Source organism: Sinocyclocheilus rhinocerous, unplaced genomic scaffold (genome assembly GCF_001515625.1).
Source record: "Sinocyclocheilus rhinocerous isolate Xijiao unplaced genomic scaffold, SAMN03320098_v1.1 scaffold1622, whole genome shotgun sequence".
Classification (NCBI taxonomy): Eukaryota; Metazoa; Chordata; class Actinopteri; order Cypriniformes; family Cyprinidae; genus Sinocyclocheilus; species Sinocyclocheilus rhinocerous.
Genome location: NW_015654513.1, coordinates 702089 through 720100, shown reverse-complemented (window position 1 = coordinate 720100; position 18012 = coordinate 702089). Strand labels below are relative to the sequence as shown.

Here is an 18012-nt window from a genome sequence, read left to right as displayed (position 1 = left end):
AAACGATCGGTCTGTGCAAGAAACTGAACCGTATTTATATCGTTTTTTACCTCTGATTTACTGCAATGTCCGAACTGTCTCAACAGCAGGTGCGTGACGCTCTTCTTCTTCTTCTTCTTGCTTTATGGCGGATCGCAGACTTAGAAGTGCATTACCGCCACCTATCTCTCAAATGGATTATTGACACTTCTAATTGAGATTGTAGATACACTGTTCAGTTTCTTGCACAGACCGATCGTTTTGTGTCTTTACACATCAGTGTATCGTCACGAGCCGCAGGGTTTAATTTGGTTTTGTTTGTGTATGTTTTTTTGACTCTCAAAGCCGTGATTCCCATCCACTTCCATTATATGACTGACAGACTGCTACGGTTTGAGTTAAAAATCTTCGTTTGTGTTCTACTGAAGAAACAAAGACACCTACATCTCGGATGCCCTGGGGGTAAGCAGGTAAACATCAAATTTTCATTTTTGGGTGAACTATCCCTTTAAAGCTGCCATACAATAACAAAGTACACTTTACCACAAAACACTAATCTTGCTAGTTACTAGTTTATACTATAAATATAACGTTTGATCGAACAGTTTTTAAAAATACCTGATAAAGTTCTTTGACTGAAATGTTATACACAGGGTTTTTTATTTTTATATTTTAAAAGCAAATACACTGCTGTTCAAAATTTTAGGGTCAGTAAGAATAAAAACGGCAATATAGTGAAATACAGATTTTTTTGTAACCTTATAAATGTCTTTACTGTCTCTTTTGATCAATTTAATGCATCCTTTCAGAATAAAAGTATTAATCTCTTTAAAACAATCTTGCTGACCCCAAACTTTTGAACGATTGTGTGTCATTTTTAGTTAGTTTAGCAAAATATGTAGATTCAGCTTTTGAATAAGAAAAAAAAAATCCCTTTTTGTCTGCATATCCAAGACAAAATATGGTATTTTGGTGCTAATTCAGTCTCCTCCTGATAGAAGCTAGCTCAATTATGCAGAGGCAAACATGGATAGGTTGCCTGACATTTTCATCTGTAGACCAACAAAGCTACATAAAAATTCAATCCATTGTATAATAATTACAACTAAATGAGTTGTAATTTATAAAAAATGTATTCCAATTTATTCATAATTTATGTTTAAATGCCATCTAATCCTGGAATAGACATAACAGCTGTTATATTAACATGTCTAAAGGTTTTGAGTATGTGTTTCTCAGCCGTTCTAAGGACATAGTGGAGCCTCTTCTGAAGCCTCAGTGGTATGTGGACTGCAGAGAGATGGGAAAGCAGGCCGCAGATGTTGTCAGAAATGGAGAGCTCAAGATCATCCCTGACCACCACCTCAAAACCTGGTTCAACTGGATGGACAACATCAGGTGACCTGTCTAACTCAGCCCAGCTGTTCTCTGCTGGAGTGTTTTCTGTGTGTGGTAACGCTTTTTGGGTTTCAGGGACTGGTGCATCTCACGGCAGTTGTGGTGGGGTCACAGGATACCAGCGTACTTTGTGACTGTGAATGATCCGTCAGTCAAACCAGGCGAGGTGAGCATAGCACAGCCAAATGCAGCTTGCAGTATGTGCACTGGATACACACAGATGGTGGGAATTAAGATGTTGTTTTCTGTGCTTAGGATGTGGACGGACATTATTGGGTCAGTGGGAGATCAGAGGAGGAAGCCAGAGAAAAAGCTGCCAAACGCTTCAATGTCACTGCAGACAAAATCTCTCTGCGCCAGGGTACGAGTCTTACATACACATGCTCTGATTACAACGGAGTCGTTTTATCCTCCTGTTTTGTTTATGTCAGTATTTACCCCCTGGTGTCAATAAAGCATCTTCGTCTGTGTTTCAGATGAGGATGTGTTGGACACTTGGTTCTCCTCAGGGATCTTCCCCTTCTCCATCTTTGGCTGGCCCACTGAGGTCAGATGTTAATACAACACACACACACGTCGCTAAGCAGTATGTAAGACTGCAATGGCAGTATTTAGTTTAAACTCAGTCTAAATGTGCGGAACTAGGTCTAGAACTGATCTTTGTAATCCTAGATTTATTTTAATTTATTTTATTGTTAATTTAATTTAATTGATTGTTGTTTTTATTTAAAATTGTAAAAAAATTTGCATTACTTTTAGAATACCAGATTTTTAAAGAAAACTTGCCTAATACCAGATTTACTTATTTTTTGTTTGTACTTTTTATTTAATTTTACATTTTTAAATATGAAATAAAATATGGGAGTTATTTAAAATATGATATTATGAATTATGATATTGCTGCACTGCACTGTATTATATTTATTTGTTAGATAGATATATGATACACAACATAAAATACTATAGTTACATTTCTAATGATATATTATGATTATATAAGCAATATATTACAAATATAGTGTTGGGGTCCCTGGGTGCTGTTATGTCATATTTTCAATACCTAGACTTACTGATTATGTAATTTTGCAATATATGTGTGTTAGTCAGAGGATCTGAGAGTCTTCTACCCAGGCACACTTTTAGAGACGGGCCATGATATCCTGTTCTTCTGGGTGGCTCGTATGGTCATGATGGGCCTCAAACTCACTGGAAAACTACCTTTCAAAGAGGTGGGTGTGTTGATGTGTGTATTTTATATTAAATATCTTCTATATTTTATTTTTGGAGCTACAAAATTTCAAAGTGAGTGTCTGTCAAACTGCCGAACTTGCTCTCAGATGTATCAAGCTGTGTCACTGCAGTCAAAGCTAGACTAACTTGTGTTTCGTAACTTGTGGTATAAACCTGACGTGTTTGTTCAGGTGTACCTGCATGCAGTGGTACGGGACACCCATGGCAGGAAAATGAGCAAGTCTCTCGGTAACGTCATCGACCCTCTGGACGTCATCACTGGCATTTCACTGGAGGTAAATAAACAACAACAGCTCTTACAGCAACACCACGTGGCTACATAAGGTGTTATTGCGCAAAATTAATTTGAGGTGTGTTTGTGTGTGTAGGGTCTTCATGCTCAGCTCACAGACAGCAATCTTGACCCTCTGGAGATTGAGAAGGCCAGACAGGGACAGGTAAAACCCGCTTTCTTGAGATTTCTTGAAATCTTTTGTTATTGTACCCTTAGCTGCTGGAATGCTTTACTGTTCTATTCTGTTTGTGTCTGCTCTGTAGAAATCCGACTATCCCAGTGGAATTCCAGAATGCGGGACTGATGCGCTCAGATTTGCTCTGTGTGCTTACACCAGTCAAGGTAAAAAATGTTACAGTATTAGACAAATAGTAGTTTACACAATGTTATTGTAGTATACAAAGTGTACTACAGTGTGAATTTATTAGTGTACTAAATAGGGTTGGGCCGATAGACGATGCCATCGTCCATCGCCGATGTCCATCACGATGTTTCACTGTAGACATCGTCTGATGCCAATTTGGTAGACATCGCCCAACCCTAGTACTTAGCAAATATAGCATTGATGCGCCTTTTAGATTAGTTTAAGATATGATAAGGTACACGGTTACGTAAAGTATTATGTGCGTTTTTGTTTATTTCTCCCAGGCCGAGACATTAATCTGGATGTGAACAGGATTCTGGGATACAGGCATTTCTGTAACAAGCTGTGGAACGCAGTGAAGTTTGCCATGAGGACTCTGGGGGAGGGATTTGTGCCCTGGGAGAAAGCTCAGGTGAGAGAGATGGACAGGAGGAAGTGATAGATAGATGGAGGATGTGTCAGGACATGCTAACTATGTTCAGTACTTGCGAACAGCTACTCTGTGGTGTATTGTGGGTTGATTTCCCTCTCTGTTTAACATGTGATTCTGTGTCTCTCAGCTGTGTGGCAGTGAAAGTGTGTCTGACCGCTGGATTCTGTCTCGTCTGAGTGCAGCAGTAGCCCTGTGTGATAGCGGATTTCAGGCCTACGATTTTCCCGCAATCACCACTGCCATCTACAATTTCTGGCTGTACGAGCTCTGTGATATCTATCTGGTAATGAATTCACACATTTGCGTTTGACCTCTTCATTTGTATAATACACACACATTTCTAAATAAGACATTATCCAATAAGATTTTTGGAGGGGAATTTGTTAAATTTGAGAGGTTTTTTTCTGCCGTTGTAGGAGAGTGTGAAGCCGGTGTTGAGCAGGACAGACTCAGAGGGACAAAAGCAAGCGGACATCTGCAGACAGACTCTCTACACCTGTTTGGAGGTGGGACTCCGCCTCCTGTCTCCCCTCATGCCTTTTGTGACTGAAGAGCTCTTCCAGCGGTTGCCAAGAAGACTTGCTCAGGACAGCACTTCCAGCATCTGTGTCACACCTTATCCAGAAACATCAGAGGTGAGCAGAGGTCAAAGGTCAAGCGAAATGGCAGTGTTTTCTAGTATCTAGGCTGGTAAAAATTTTATTCTATTCTAATAAAGAGTGTCAGGACGCAATCATCATGCTGCCCATGTGGTTTACCTCAGCCAATGAAATGTCAGGTGGATTTGAGTGTGTAGTCAGTAGAAAGTCAGGACAGTGATGCGTTCATGATGTCACCTACACATCTCAAATCAAGTACTACTTGCTGGTTACTGTAACAAGAATTGTCTGGTCAGAAGGGGGCAAAATCACACAGGGAACCAGCCTAAATGAAAAAAACAAAAAACGAGTTTATTAATCATGATATAGTCTTTGATGTCCCACTATAATGAGCTCTTTTTAGAGTTTTATCCTGGATCATTTTTCATCGTTCATTGAGGCAGTGTAGTGGAATGTGAAGGTGACTAGATTAAAAATAACCTTTGGAACTTTGAAGTTTTAATGAAAAGAAGAGCAGAGAGAGGATGTTGTCTGAACAAAATGCATTCTGTGGTAGTTTCTGGTGTAAATGGTGTTTTTTTGTTTTGTTTATAGTTCTGTTGGCACAGCGAGGACATCGACTGTCAGATGGAGTTTGTCATGTCTGTGGTCAAAACCATCCGATCACTCAGGGCCGATTATAACCTGACCAAGACCCGCGCTGACTGTGAGACCTCACACAGTACACTGCACACTCATTTCAAACTGACTAGATTCAACTAGGGATGCACTGATCCGGAACGTCAACGCTTCGTTGGTCAATATTGGTATATGGACCATTTTAAACAGATGTGACTGATCCAAATCCAATGCTGGATTGTCATAAAAAATGAGTGCAATATTTGTTGGTTATCATCTGATATTCATTTTATTTTTATTAGTCAATAACAGATATTTGATTGATTTTTAAAAAATTTTAGCGTTGCATTTTTAGTTTATTAAGACACAATAGTATAGAATTGTAATAATGGCCATGTACATTACTGTTTAAATGTTTGGGGTTGGCAGTTTTTTTTAAATGCAGCAGAATATTGTGAAATATTATTCCAGTAAAAAAAAAAGTTTTCTAATGTATTTTAAAATAACATTTATTCCTATGATGGCAAAGCAGCCTCTACTCCAGTCTTCGGTGTCATATGAACCTTCAGAAATCATTTTAATATGCTGATTTGCTGCTCAAGAAACATTTCTTATTATCAGTGTTGAAAACAGTTGTCCTGCTTAAAGGGATAGTTCGCCCAAAAATGAAAATTCTGTCACTAATTACTCACCCTCATGTCGTTCTAAACTCGTAAGACCTCCGTTCATCTTCAGAACACAAATTAAGATATTTTTTTATGCATTCTGAGAGCTCTCTGACCCTCCCATAGACAGCAATGTAATTAACAGGATCAAGGTTCAGAAACGTAGCAAGGAGATCGGTAAAATAATCCGTGTGACATCAGGGGTTCAACCGTAATTTTACGAAGCTACAAGATTATTTTTTTTATGCGAAGAAAACAGAAATAACGACTTTATTCAACAATTCGTCATCTCCGCGTCACCGTTGCACCATTTTAAAGAGTATCCATTGAACGTAAACAGCGTATGCTGTTCTGTGTCAGCCGCACCACACGGATACGTTTTCTACGTTTATTTACACTTTGATTTGAACGAAAACAACGTATCAGTGTGGTGCAGCTGACACAGAATAGCATACGCTGTTTACGTCCAGCGGATATTCTCCAAAATGGCGCTATAGGGTGACATGGAGGAGACTTAATTGTTGAATAAAGTCATTATTTCTGTTTTCTTTGCGTACAAAAACTATTCTCGTAGCTTCGTAAAATTACGGTTGAACCCCCGATGTCACATGGATTATTTTAACGCTGTCTATGGGAGGGTCAGAGAGCTCTCAGAATTCATCAAACATATATTAATTTGTGTTCTGAAGATGAACGGAGGTTTTACGGGTTTGGAACGACATGAGGGTGAGTAATTAATGACAGAATTTTCATTTTTGGGCAAACTATCCCTTTAATATTTTTTTGTTGAAAACATGATACATTCTTGTAGGATTCTTTGATCAATAGAAAGTTTTTGTTCTAAAAAAAAAAAATAATGATCATAGTAAATATTTAAGAAAATATAATGCATTATTTTGAAATATATTAAAAGGTATTTTAGTATATTTTTATTTTAATGTAATATAAACATGTTGCAAAACAGTTCTGTAGTTCATGAGCTTCATTACAGAATCACAAGAGGCAAAAGTTGGTGCATCCCTAGTCTCAATATTACCCATATCACACACACACGTTGAGGTTTACACACAACCTACTGACCATATGGTATTAACGTACGAGAACCTCACAGTCTTTGGATTATTTCAGATTTTTATTAGCAGATGTGTAACTCGTGACTGTTTTATCTCCGTGTCAGGTTATCTGCAGTGCATAGACTCTGATACTGCTGCTCTGGTCCAGACATACGGTCTTCAGATCCAGACGCTGTCTTACTCTCAGGCTATTTACCCAGTTGTGGGGGGCGACAGCACTATCCCACAAGGCTGTGCGGTGGCCATCGCCTCCGATAAATGCACTGTTCACCTCATGCTGAAGGTAAAAGTCTTCGTGAATGTTGTTTCATGACTAAAGCATTTTGACTTGCACTAATACACCTGAAGGAGTTTTATTCAGGTTGTCATAATCCCACCACAGCTGCCAAATACATTCATTAATATAATCAACTGGAAATGAGGAGATAAAGTATTTATTTAAATTTGATTCTCTAAAAATAACATCCAACACGTTCTCAGCACCCAATCATCTGGTTTGGCATTGTGTCAAGAATTCATTTCCCCCTCCTACAGCGTCACATTTTAACGAGTGTAATGAGCTTTCTGTGTCTGTAAACATGCCGGTTTCTAAATCCTTTTCTGCGAATCAGGGTTTGATTGATTTGGAAAAGGAGGTCACTAAACTGACAGCAAAGAAAGGGGAGCTGGAGAAACAGATGGAAAAGATGAATGAAAAGATGGCCAAGAACGACTACAAGGAGAAAGTTCCTGTTAAAGTGCAGGAGGCAGATGCTGAGAAGGTAAGTGGGATGGAGGGGAAGCAATTTGTCTGAGAAAATGGTCTTAAATGACAGTTTTCAGCAGTTGCTTGTCTTGAAGAAAAGTGCAACATTTTTATTTTCTTTCCAGCTGAGGCAGAATGAAACAGAACTGCAAAAAGTGAATGAAGCCATCGAGAACTTCAGAAAGATGATGTAACGACTCATTTTCATGCGTTTTCTATCATTTATGAATTTTTCCATTCTTTTGTTCTCTGTCTAATGTATGTCAGTCCTGCCTACTGAACAATAATGTGGGGAAGCTTGAATAAACATCAACCTTAGATGGAAAATTATGAAATTTCTCTGTAGTGTAATTGTATTATAAAGTCACCAAGCTCACTATATATATATATATATACAAATGTATGTAAACTGTTTATAAAGTTAACGTAATATACAGCATATCAACAATGCTTGTTCACAATTTCAAAAAACAACTGTACCATTTCAATGTAGCTTTCAAATAAGAAACTTTTATTTTGTCAACCACAAATAATGACGATTGAAGACAGAGGAACCCAACCACAAAAAAAGTATCCCCTGGTTTTATTTAATATTCATATGTAATATAACATTCAGAACATTTTTACGATACGATTTGTTCATAATTACAGTGCTCCACAAAATAGAGGATAAAAATGAATACACGCTGAAAAAGAGGCAAGAGATCTTTGAGTCCCGTCACTGAGAGTCTCTCAAAACGAGAGCGACGACAAACCTGAGCATCAACACTTTCCGATCTTCATGTTAAATACCTACTGCGATGGAGGCAGAGCACAGCCAATAATTTAAAATGTTTCTTATCAAACCATGCGAACAAACATAAACGAGTAACCCTGTCACATTTAAACAAACGACTAATTCTAAACGCCGCCCCACAGAACTGACTCAAATGTACTGGTGTGTGATTCCCTTTGACCTCCGGTGCTCTCTTCCTGTTAGTCTCATCAGTGCTCTACAGTTTCCAGGGAGGCCTGAACTCAGAAATGGGGAGTGGAGTGCAGTGTGTCGTGTCAAAGTTTCGCATATACTTTCGTGCCTGAAAGAGAGGAAAGTCATGTTAGATTGATGACCTTTAAACATTATTATATTATATATAGAGAGAGAAAGAGTAGCATTTTTATTTACTGGGTATACTCTGTTATTTTTGTAACATACCAAGAATAGAGCAAGCTGCCTTCTGCCCTCGAGTGTCATGTCTTCACCTGAAACAAAAGACAGAAGATCAGATCACCAACAGTCAAATGTTTGTCTGTTTTAAGCAGAAACTGTAGCCATAGTGATTGAAGTCACTGCTGAACTTCCTCGTTTCTATCACACCAGCCCATTTAAAGGGGTCATATGATGCGATTTCAAGTTTTACTTTCTCTTTGGAGTGAGTTTTGAGCAGTGTAGAGTAGTGCTTGTTGTTTGTCATTTCTCCGATAGCAAATGCAGACATGGTTTTATGTTTATGCGGCGCGATGCAACGTAATGCGTAAAAAGACCGTATAAGTCATTATAATCCGTAATTATGTCCCCACTGGATGCAACAAATGCCTTGTTTATAATGGGTTTTAATGTTTTTGTCTCGTCGCTCACAATATGGTAATGGGTGTAACATTTCCGTAACACGCTTGAGGTATTCGGCCAATCACAACGCACTGGATAGCTGGCCAATCAGAGCACACCTCGCTTTTCAGACCGATGAGCTTTGTAAAAATCGACGCTTTTCAGAAAGGCGGGGCATAGAGAAGAAACAATAATGTACAGTATGTGGAAAATAATGTGTTTTTTTAACCTTAAACCACAAACACATTTCATTTCACCAAATACACAAAATGTTCTTTTCACAAATCTTTTTAGCAACATCATATGACCCCTTTAAGTTCTGGACGTGAGCATGGCAACTGTGTTTGAAGCACGTACCAACACTCCAGGGGAACAGGGGCTCTCTGTCTGTCTGATAGGATTGCAGCACAGACAAGCACCAATCATCATCCACCTCATAGCCCGTGTACACAGATTCTAAAGGAACAGAGGAAAAAATGACACACTTTTACACATTCTGCTTAATAGAGCCAAATTAAACAGAGAAAGCAGAACAGATACCGACTACATCATAATTATTTTCATATTAGAGTTCATAACCAGTGCTATGGCCAATATGCTAATTCAGGGGTTTTCAAACTTTCTGATGCCCAAATGATTATCCTCTTGCAAGGGAACCCCTTCTGGAAATATAAAAGACAGCTATATTTATGTACAGTATAAAGACTACATTTCTATTGTACAAAATAAAAATATAAATACATGAAAAATTATCTGGAAAATGTTTAGTTTATATTAAACAGACACTATCTGTTTTCTATCTACTATTAACGATTAATGTCAGATGTGCAAACATGAAAGAAAATATGGCTGTCAACTGAGATTAATCTCATGATTTTTGACCAGTATTTACAATGCAAAAAGAAACCGTAATGTCATCAATTCTGTATATTTGAACTGATATTACTTATTCATTTTTACACTTTTCTCTAAACTTTTGCACTCCTTGGAACCCAGTTTGAAAAACCCTGTTAAAATAAATAAAAATACACTAAAACCATAAATCAGGGTTTTAGATGCTACATTTCAGGCATATGCCACATAGTACAGAAAAAGAGAAATTAAATTTGAATTAGAAAAAAAAATGTAATTAATATAATCAACCTCAGCTATTAAGGAAGAAAAAATATATGTTAATATTAATATTTTACATAAAATATTATTTTTCAATAATGACCAAGAGAATAAAAATTAATTAGTTAATAATATTATTATTATTCATTTTAACATTAAGATTAATAATCTATATTACTTATATCCATGTGCAGTGCATATCCATGTGACATCAGGGGTTCAACCTTAATTTGTTGAAGCTACGAAAATCTTTTGTGTGTGCAAAGGAAACAAAAATTACGACATGGACTATTTTAATGATGTCCTTACAACCTTTCTGGGCCTTGAATGTGATAGTTGCATTGCTGTCTATGCAGGGTCAGAAAGCTCTCGGATTTCATCAAATATATCTTAATTTGTGTTCTGAAGATGAATGAAGGTCTTTTCATTTTTGGCTGAACTATCCCTTTAAAATGAATTCACTATAAAAGCACACCTTCTTCAATCTGTGTCCCTGCTGCGAGCCACTGCCTGACTGCCCTGAGAGCGTCCTCTGTCATGACTTTAGGATACCTGAGAGACACAGGGAAAGAGAGATGAAAGCAACCGACAGAGCAGAACCAGATGAAGCAGTTGGTGTGATCTGTGTCTGACCTGTACTGGAGTAGTTTGAGCAACAGGTCATTCCCTCTGTTAGACATGATGTCTTCTGGACCCCTGTATCAAAACATAACACATGCCATGTCGACATCAACAACAATTCGCGTTTGCCTTCGCAAGCATCAGTGTGTGTTCATCTGTGTCCTGGATAACTCACGTGGTAGTGATGATTTCATCTTTGGTTCTTCTGATCAATAACACTGGTCCCTGGTACCTGAAATGAGAGCAACGTATTTAGATGAAGCTCATACTGTTAACGTTTTGTTTTTACTATTAAATAAATCATAATAAAGGTGACTAACTTGCAGAGCTGTTCAGCGTTGTTCAGGTTCATGTACTGCCTCACTGTATGGGTGACCAAGGGTCCTGCGGAATGGAAACAAACCCATTCGTTCGTTCATTTTTTAGGTCACTCCTTCGAGAACCGATGAAAAGAATAAAGCACTCACTCCAGCTTTCAGGCATGACCTTTAGCGCAAGTGGTAAAAGGTCATCAAATGAGGCATCTTGAACCAGAGCTCGGATCTCTGGGTAAGACATCACAGCCCAACTGGCTAAAATAGAGCAGCACATTAAGAACGAAAACAAATGAATCCTTTTTTTCTGTTGTGGGTCAGTGTTTTCTGATGGCTGGTGCGGGACTGTTTACCTGTGAAGCCCCCTATTGACCAGGCGTACACAATAATGTCACTCAACTGGAAGCCCAGTTTGTGTACGGCAAACTGAATGACGACATCCATCGCATTGGCCTCGTTTTGAGGAAATGGAACTCCCTGAAAAACACAGAGGTTTCCAAACATTTTACATTTTGGATAAAACACATACGAATCCTACATTACTTGTGTCATTAATTGTGTGCTGTTATGCCAAGGTCAGTGTGAGGAACAGATGGCGTGATGTTGACTTACTGTACTGCCGCCAAACCCTGGGTGATTCCAGCCCAACACTGAATATCCACCTGAGAGGAAACAGTTTGACATGCATCTAGTGCTTTAATGTAATGTAAAATAAAATATAACACGGACACATTGAGCCTCAAACATTTACCTTCCAGTGGTGTGTTCATGCAGCCGACCTCATAGAATCCTGCGTTTCCTTCACAGCAGATCACCTGTGATGCACATTATATCACTATATAATACGTTATTTCAATATACTACTTCGTTCCGTGAAGCTCCTCTAGTATGGTTTCTTCTGCTCTGTTGTAGTGGTACATTTACTTCACACTATAAACATACTTACCAGAGTCTTTCCGGCTCGTCCTCCATCTTTCCTCCGGTCCACAAACATGGTGTCAATCTCATTCCCATCACATGCCACCAGTTTGTTCCGCTGACCGTCATACTGAACATAAACACACAAATAATCGATGAATTTCCATATACAGTAAATACTGGAGTCGGTGTGATTTTTTATCAAATAAATTAGTACTTTTATTTAGCACAGATTCATTCAACTGATCAAAAGGAAAGTCATTTATAATGTTACAAAAGATTCCCATTTAACTTCTATTAATCGAAAAATCCTGAAATAACAGTTCCCGCAAAAATATTAAGCAGCAGAAATATTAAGTAGCACAACTGAAAACTGGAGTAATGATGCTGAATATTCAGCTTTGCCATCACAGGAATAAATTACATTTTAAAATATGTTAAAATAAAAAAAACAGTTATTTTAAATTGTTCTATTTTCTTAAAATATTACTGGTTGTATTTTTATGCATTACTGTTTTACTGTATTTTAAATGCAGCCTTGATGAGCATAAGAGACATTTTCAAAATCATTTCAAAAACACAAGGTACTGAATAAGGAATTTCTAAATATTTTTCAAAGAAATTGACAACTATATAGAAAGTGTACAGTAATTATGCATTTTCAGTGTAATTATAATTAAGACCAAAGGGTACGGTAACTCTCAAATTGATTTTTTGGATAATACAATCACATATGTAACCTACATATAAAATGCTGTTCTATGGCATTTTCTGCAAAAAAATTACTGAACAAAAAAAAAATTCTTTAACAAAGATTTCACTCATAAAATTCAAATTCAAGATAATTTTTCATTTTAGCTCTTAATGTTTTTTTTTATTGCTAATTTATGTCTTTTTTTAAATCCCTGATATTTCCATTAGCATGGGAGTTCATAATGTGAGAAGCTACATGTTTTCCTGAGAAGTGATTTGAATGTGTTGTACTGTAGTGTGGGTTTGTACTTGTATGCGTTACCTCTTCTACGAGTCTGGCCTGGCCCTGCTGTAACATGGGTCTCATGGCCTTCTGCAGCAGACCCACTGAGCCCGGGTACAGCATCCTCCGGCCGAACGAGTGCACTATCAGATAACTACACAAAACACACACACACATATGAGAACCTATGCTGGTGACCTCTAATCTAAACCTATGCATCTGTACAACCCTAACAATAAAGTCAATGTATTATCACACACTCTTACCTCAAGATGTGGCATGGTAGTGTGCGAACTGAATTTAGCACACTGTCTGCTGCTCCTCTGTGTTTCGGCTCCGGCCTCAGCAGGGACACGCCACCTTTAGACAGCTTCCTGCAGACAGAGGAAGTGCAAGAACATTAGAAACATGCACACATCTCTAGCCGATGACACCCAATTAAAGCAAACCCCTCTAAAACGTAAAGACTAAGAGAAAGAGAGAAACAAGCTTTACTTACGGACTACTGACTTCTTTCCAGCTGAAATCTACAGGCCAGTGTTTGAAGTCGAAGTCAAAACATGCAAGTTTTTTCTGAATGGGACAGAATCGATATTCTTTTAATGGACTCGTTAAAGCAAAGCTCCATGGGAAGGTTCCTATGGCACTGCTGCCGTCTCACCTTGTTGTTAGGAGTGTGGTTCTTCCTGGTTTCCTCCAGTATGGAGATGAACTGAAGGTACTCTGGGTTTCTCCAGCGTCCCCAACCTAACAACAGCACAGCGGTAAAAACACAAACAAGCACAAATCATGTTGAACCTACAGCTGTATTAAAGGGGTCATATGATGCGATTTCAAGGTGTTTTTTGAACATTAAAGCATGTCAACATATTCTGTTACACCAAATACACCAAATAATGATCTTTAAAAAAGCATCATATGACCCCTTTAAATGTTAGTTTACAACAGAGTGAATGTAATTAAAGTACAAATATCAACTGCAAAAGTATGGTAATTAAACAGACCAACATTACTAATAAACATACAATGGAAGTAAAATATTGTCACCTCTCAGACAGGCCACTCCTATCAGACAGACCAGTGCTGTGCCAACATACTGACTGAGAGGAGCCAGCTTACTGCTGCAGATGTACCCTACAACATATAATAATCCTCTCTGATCAACAGCAAGCAATACCTCACCACATTATTAATTATTCATTCATAAATCTTATTCAAGGCTCAACACGAGTGGCCAGACGTGAAAGAGTCATGCAAACGGAATTTTTTTTTTTTCTGAGATTTGAAATGTTGTTTTGGGAGTTGAATTCAGATTCTTTTGTGTGTAGATGTGTAGACCATCACATGCCATCATTTTTTCATCATCATCATCATCATCATCAATGTTTGTGGTTGTGATAGCTGTTATGGATTTACATTATAGATGTGTTATCACGGCCTTCATATCAATTAGCCTTAAATAATACCTCATTTTCACTACATGTATGTAAAAACTTCACATAAACCTTGCTAATGTTATTTGTATGTTTTATAATGTTTTTATTAATATGTGACCCTGGACCACAAAACCTCCGTCTCAAGTCGCTGGGGTATATTTGTAGCAATAGCCAAAAATACATTGTATGGGTCAAAATTATTGATTTTTCTTTTATGCCAAAAATCATTAGGATATTAAGTAAAGATCATGTTCCATGAAGATATTTTGTACATTTCCTACTGTAAATATATCAAAACTTAATTTTTGATTAGTAATATGCATTGCTAAGAACTTCATTTGGACAACTTTAAAGGCGATTTTCTCAATATTTAGATTTTTTTGCACCCTCAGATTCCAGATTTTCAAATAGTTGTATCTCGACCAAATATTGTCCTATCCTAACAAACCATACATCAATGGAAAGCTTATTTATTCAGTTGAAAAATTGACCCTTATGACTGGTTTTGTGGTCCAGGGTCACATATATGTCTAGTAGTGGTAAAAGGGTTACATTTAATGAAAGTTTGAACAGATATATAAATGTCAATATTTTTATATGTTTAGCAACAATCTAACACTGGGCATTAGGGGTCCAACTTTTTTCTCTTGTTCTCAAACAGTGGAGTCTATGGCACAAATAATATATCATGAATATCACTGCTTGGGTTTCTGATTTGGACTTAATACATATCAGTTTTCACAGTGGAAAAATGTGGAAATACTGGCTCATCTGGGGCAGCAGAAAAAATCAGTTATCTTGTTATTAGTGGTCAGTAATTAATTTAATCTGCAGATAGAATCTGTCATGCAACTTCATTATCATCGTAACCTAACAATATCAAATACAGTTAGCAGTGCTTGATTGTCATTTAATAACACAATTATTACAGAACGCCATTAACCACATCTTTGTAAGGCACAGACTCTCTTGCACAAGAGAACAGCAAAGACCATCTCCACTGATGCCATAATATCAATAAGATATACAATACAACCATGATCACATAACTACATCATACTGGATTTAACATTAAACTACAGTATTTGAACTGCATTCTATGTACCTTAACATTACACTTGCACCATAACATCTTTGATTCAGCTATTCCAATGCTCAAATTAAACAAGATCATACCTTAGTCATGATGTAAAAGAGCTCATTCAGTACAGCACAGCCCATTCACAACCTGAATATCAGTGCTCTTCAGGTCTAAAACCTCTTATGAACCGGACTAAAAATACATACAGCACTACCGTGAGAGCATTAGCCTGTGACTCATATGATATGATTACACCTGCTGAACGTAACATTAAGACTGAACCAATCAACAACTGCTTATGCAATAACATTAAGATCTGCATGCAGAAACGCACAATATTTGGTATATTATTTATAGTGCTGTTAAATTTTTAAAAATGTATACTGTGTGTGTATTTATATATACATAATAAATATACACAGTACACACACATATGTAAACAAAAACTTTTATTTTGGATGCGATTAATCGTTTGACAGCACTAATTATTTACATAGTAACAAAATGGAAACAAGAAGAAAAATAAAAGTGTATTAGTGCATGTATAATACACTTTTACCTGTAGGTGTATTGGACAGTAGAATTACAATTTTAGCACATAAACAAATAGGTTTGTGGTTATATGATGCTGTATTTGTATTTTACCTTTCCTATAGAGATAACAGAGGAGCAGTGGAGAACTGTAGTAGGACAGAGACCACAGCACCGAGGCCTGAAGGACAACACATGACAGTGATTAAACTTCACATTACAAAACCTTTGGGCGGTTTCTTTTTTTAACATTTGGTCACTACACCAACTGCAGGAAAATGTGCAATGAAACTGTGATCACATACCCAACCGAGGATGCTGTCTGTGTGTCTCTCCAAACCTCTGGGCTGATAATTCCAGCCCTACATAAGACAAAGAAACACCAGTTATGAGTCTGCTGTATCTTTACAAAAGTTTGCCATGGTGACCATAGTTTCTATATTTATTAATACCACAGATATTGTTACAAAAAACCTGTGGTCACTTGGTATTAGATACAGACCAAAAATAGGTTTGATGGATACAATGTACCAATGTTCTCGCATATCTGCTCTTCAAAGGTTCACTGTAATTTATTGTTTGGTTGTTTGTATGCATTCTTTTTCCCATAAAAAACATTCATTCCACAAGAAAGCATTTTAAGACTCACATAAACACATGAAAAGAAACGTTTTAATTTATATCCCATGACAACTAGTAGACTCTAGTAGTACTAGAGTAATATCATTATTGCTGCTGTTATTCTTATTGTTATAAAAAGTCAAAATCCATATTGTGTTTTTACAGTTGTAGCCTAATGATTATGCTATTTATTTCGACACAAATTTGCTACAGTGAAATATCTGTGAAGTATACAGTATGTATAAATAATGCAATTAGAACTAAAAGTAAGCAAACGGAAACAAAGGGGAAAAAATGACTAGACATGAAAACATTTAGATAAATATAGATGGTTACAAAAATATCTGTCAGTCTCTATTTAGTTTTAGCCAATACAATGTTAAACAAACAAATACATAATTTTTGAGGGAGAGTCTACAGTATAAATTACAGTAGTAAAAACAAAAATTTTCCTTGGTATTTTAAAGGGTAGATTCATGTGTGAGACTACTGTTTCTCTGTGAAGAGGGTAAAAGAAAGATTACCACCATTTTACTCATTATTCAGTTATTATTGCAACAGTCTAAGTATGATTCATAGCAATGACAAATGTCAGATGTATAACCCAAATAGAAACAATAATTCGACGCATGGGTGCGATAATAGTGTTGTTATGGTTGTGCACCTCGACTGCTCTGTCACTCGACCATTAGAGATAAGCTCTCTTCAGTTAGCAAACAGCTCTCTGTCAATGGATGTCTCAAACCCGAGTGAGCTGCTTATCTAGAGAGTGTTTTAGGACATCATTTGAACTTATTCCGAACGTTCCGTTCCGTTCCGATCAAATCAAATCGCATATGATGATCAAATGCTGTCTAGATAGGCAGCTCACTAGGATTTGAGACTCCGCCAATAGCACAATAATGCACTTCCGCACATTCTTGCGAGACTGATCTCGGCAGTGTTTTAAGGCTATGGCTCAGTCTAAACGGGAAGTTAGAGTCGTACCCTGCGGGGCGGTCTGCCGTCAGTACGTGTCTGGTCCGGTGAGCGGTGGATCCGCTGTAGATTGGGCCCGAAAAGGCACCGGAGCCACATCCAGCCGGCCATTCTCACCTCGGTCAGGAACTACGGCGGCCTGCGAGGATCAGAAGTACTACAGCAGCGAATGCGAAAAATAAAATCACGTCACATCCGCGGCTTAGGTGTTCAGTTTTATGAAGGAATATTACAGACCAAATTAATCAAATAAATACATAAATGCACCATAATCAAATAAATACATCATAAAATGTTGCAATCACTAAATAAAATGGGATCACAAATAAGGCTCAATTATTATATATATGATATATTTATTTTATGTATACATATTGATGTACTTATTTTTTGACACGGAATAAATATTTTTTATTATAAACAAATGGTATTTTCA

The 18012-nt window shown here is 37.3% G+C and overlaps 2 protein-coding genes across 2 annotated transcripts in view; one reads left to right on the top strand and one right to left on the bottom strand.

Annotated features, from left to right (window-relative positions):
* LOC107717441 (valine--tRNA ligase-like) overlaps nucleotides 1-7729 on the top strand; it is an 18219-nt gene extending 10490 nt beyond the window's left edge. The window contains exons 16-30 of the mRNA XM_016524187.1: nucleotides 1219-1377; nucleotides 1453-1543; nucleotides 1633-1738; nucleotides 1854-1924; nucleotides 2481-2606; nucleotides 2799-2903; nucleotides 2997-3065; nucleotides 3166-3244; nucleotides 3551-3678; nucleotides 3827-3982; nucleotides 4116-4334; nucleotides 4893-5004; nucleotides 6759-6937; nucleotides 7266-7415; nucleotides 7525-7729. Of these exons, the coding sequence (XP_016379673.1) occupies nucleotides 1219-1377; nucleotides 1453-1543; nucleotides 1633-1738; nucleotides 1854-1924; nucleotides 2481-2606; nucleotides 2799-2903; nucleotides 2997-3065; nucleotides 3166-3244; nucleotides 3551-3678; nucleotides 3827-3982; nucleotides 4116-4334; nucleotides 4893-5004; nucleotides 6759-6937; nucleotides 7266-7415; nucleotides 7525-7593 (1819 nt within the window). The 3' untranslated portion in view covers nucleotides 7594-7729. The remainder of the gene's footprint in view (nucleotides 1-1218; nucleotides 1378-1452; nucleotides 1544-1632; nucleotides 1739-1853; nucleotides 1925-2480; nucleotides 2607-2798; nucleotides 2904-2996; nucleotides 3066-3165; nucleotides 3245-3550; nucleotides 3679-3826; nucleotides 3983-4115; nucleotides 4335-4892; nucleotides 5005-6758; nucleotides 6938-7265; nucleotides 7416-7524) is intronic.
* Nucleotides 7730-8390: 661 nt separating this feature from the next.
* LOC107717442 (protein ABHD16A-like) lies at nucleotides 8391-17746 on the bottom strand. Its single transcript, XM_016524188.1, has 20 exons — nucleotides 17586-17746; nucleotides 16283-16339; nucleotides 16092-16158; nucleotides 13977-14063; nucleotides 13591-13676; nucleotides 13429-13502; nucleotides 13196-13303; nucleotides 12969-13083; nucleotides 11982-12083; nucleotides 11787-11850; nucleotides 11648-11697; nucleotides 11389-11512; nucleotides 11189-11293; nucleotides 11042-11105; nucleotides 10897-10953; nucleotides 10734-10796; nucleotides 10576-10652; nucleotides 9345-9443; nucleotides 8595-8641; nucleotides 8391-8475 (listed from the first exon to the last, which is right to left on the bottom strand). Exons 1-20 carry the CDS (start codon nucleotides 17685-17687, stop codon nucleotides 8392-8394), a joined length of 1632 nt encoding a protein of 543 aa, XP_016379674.1. The 5' UTR covers nucleotides 17688-17746; the 3' UTR covers nucleotide 8391.
* Between the last annotated feature and the right edge of the window lie 266 nt (nucleotides 17747-18012).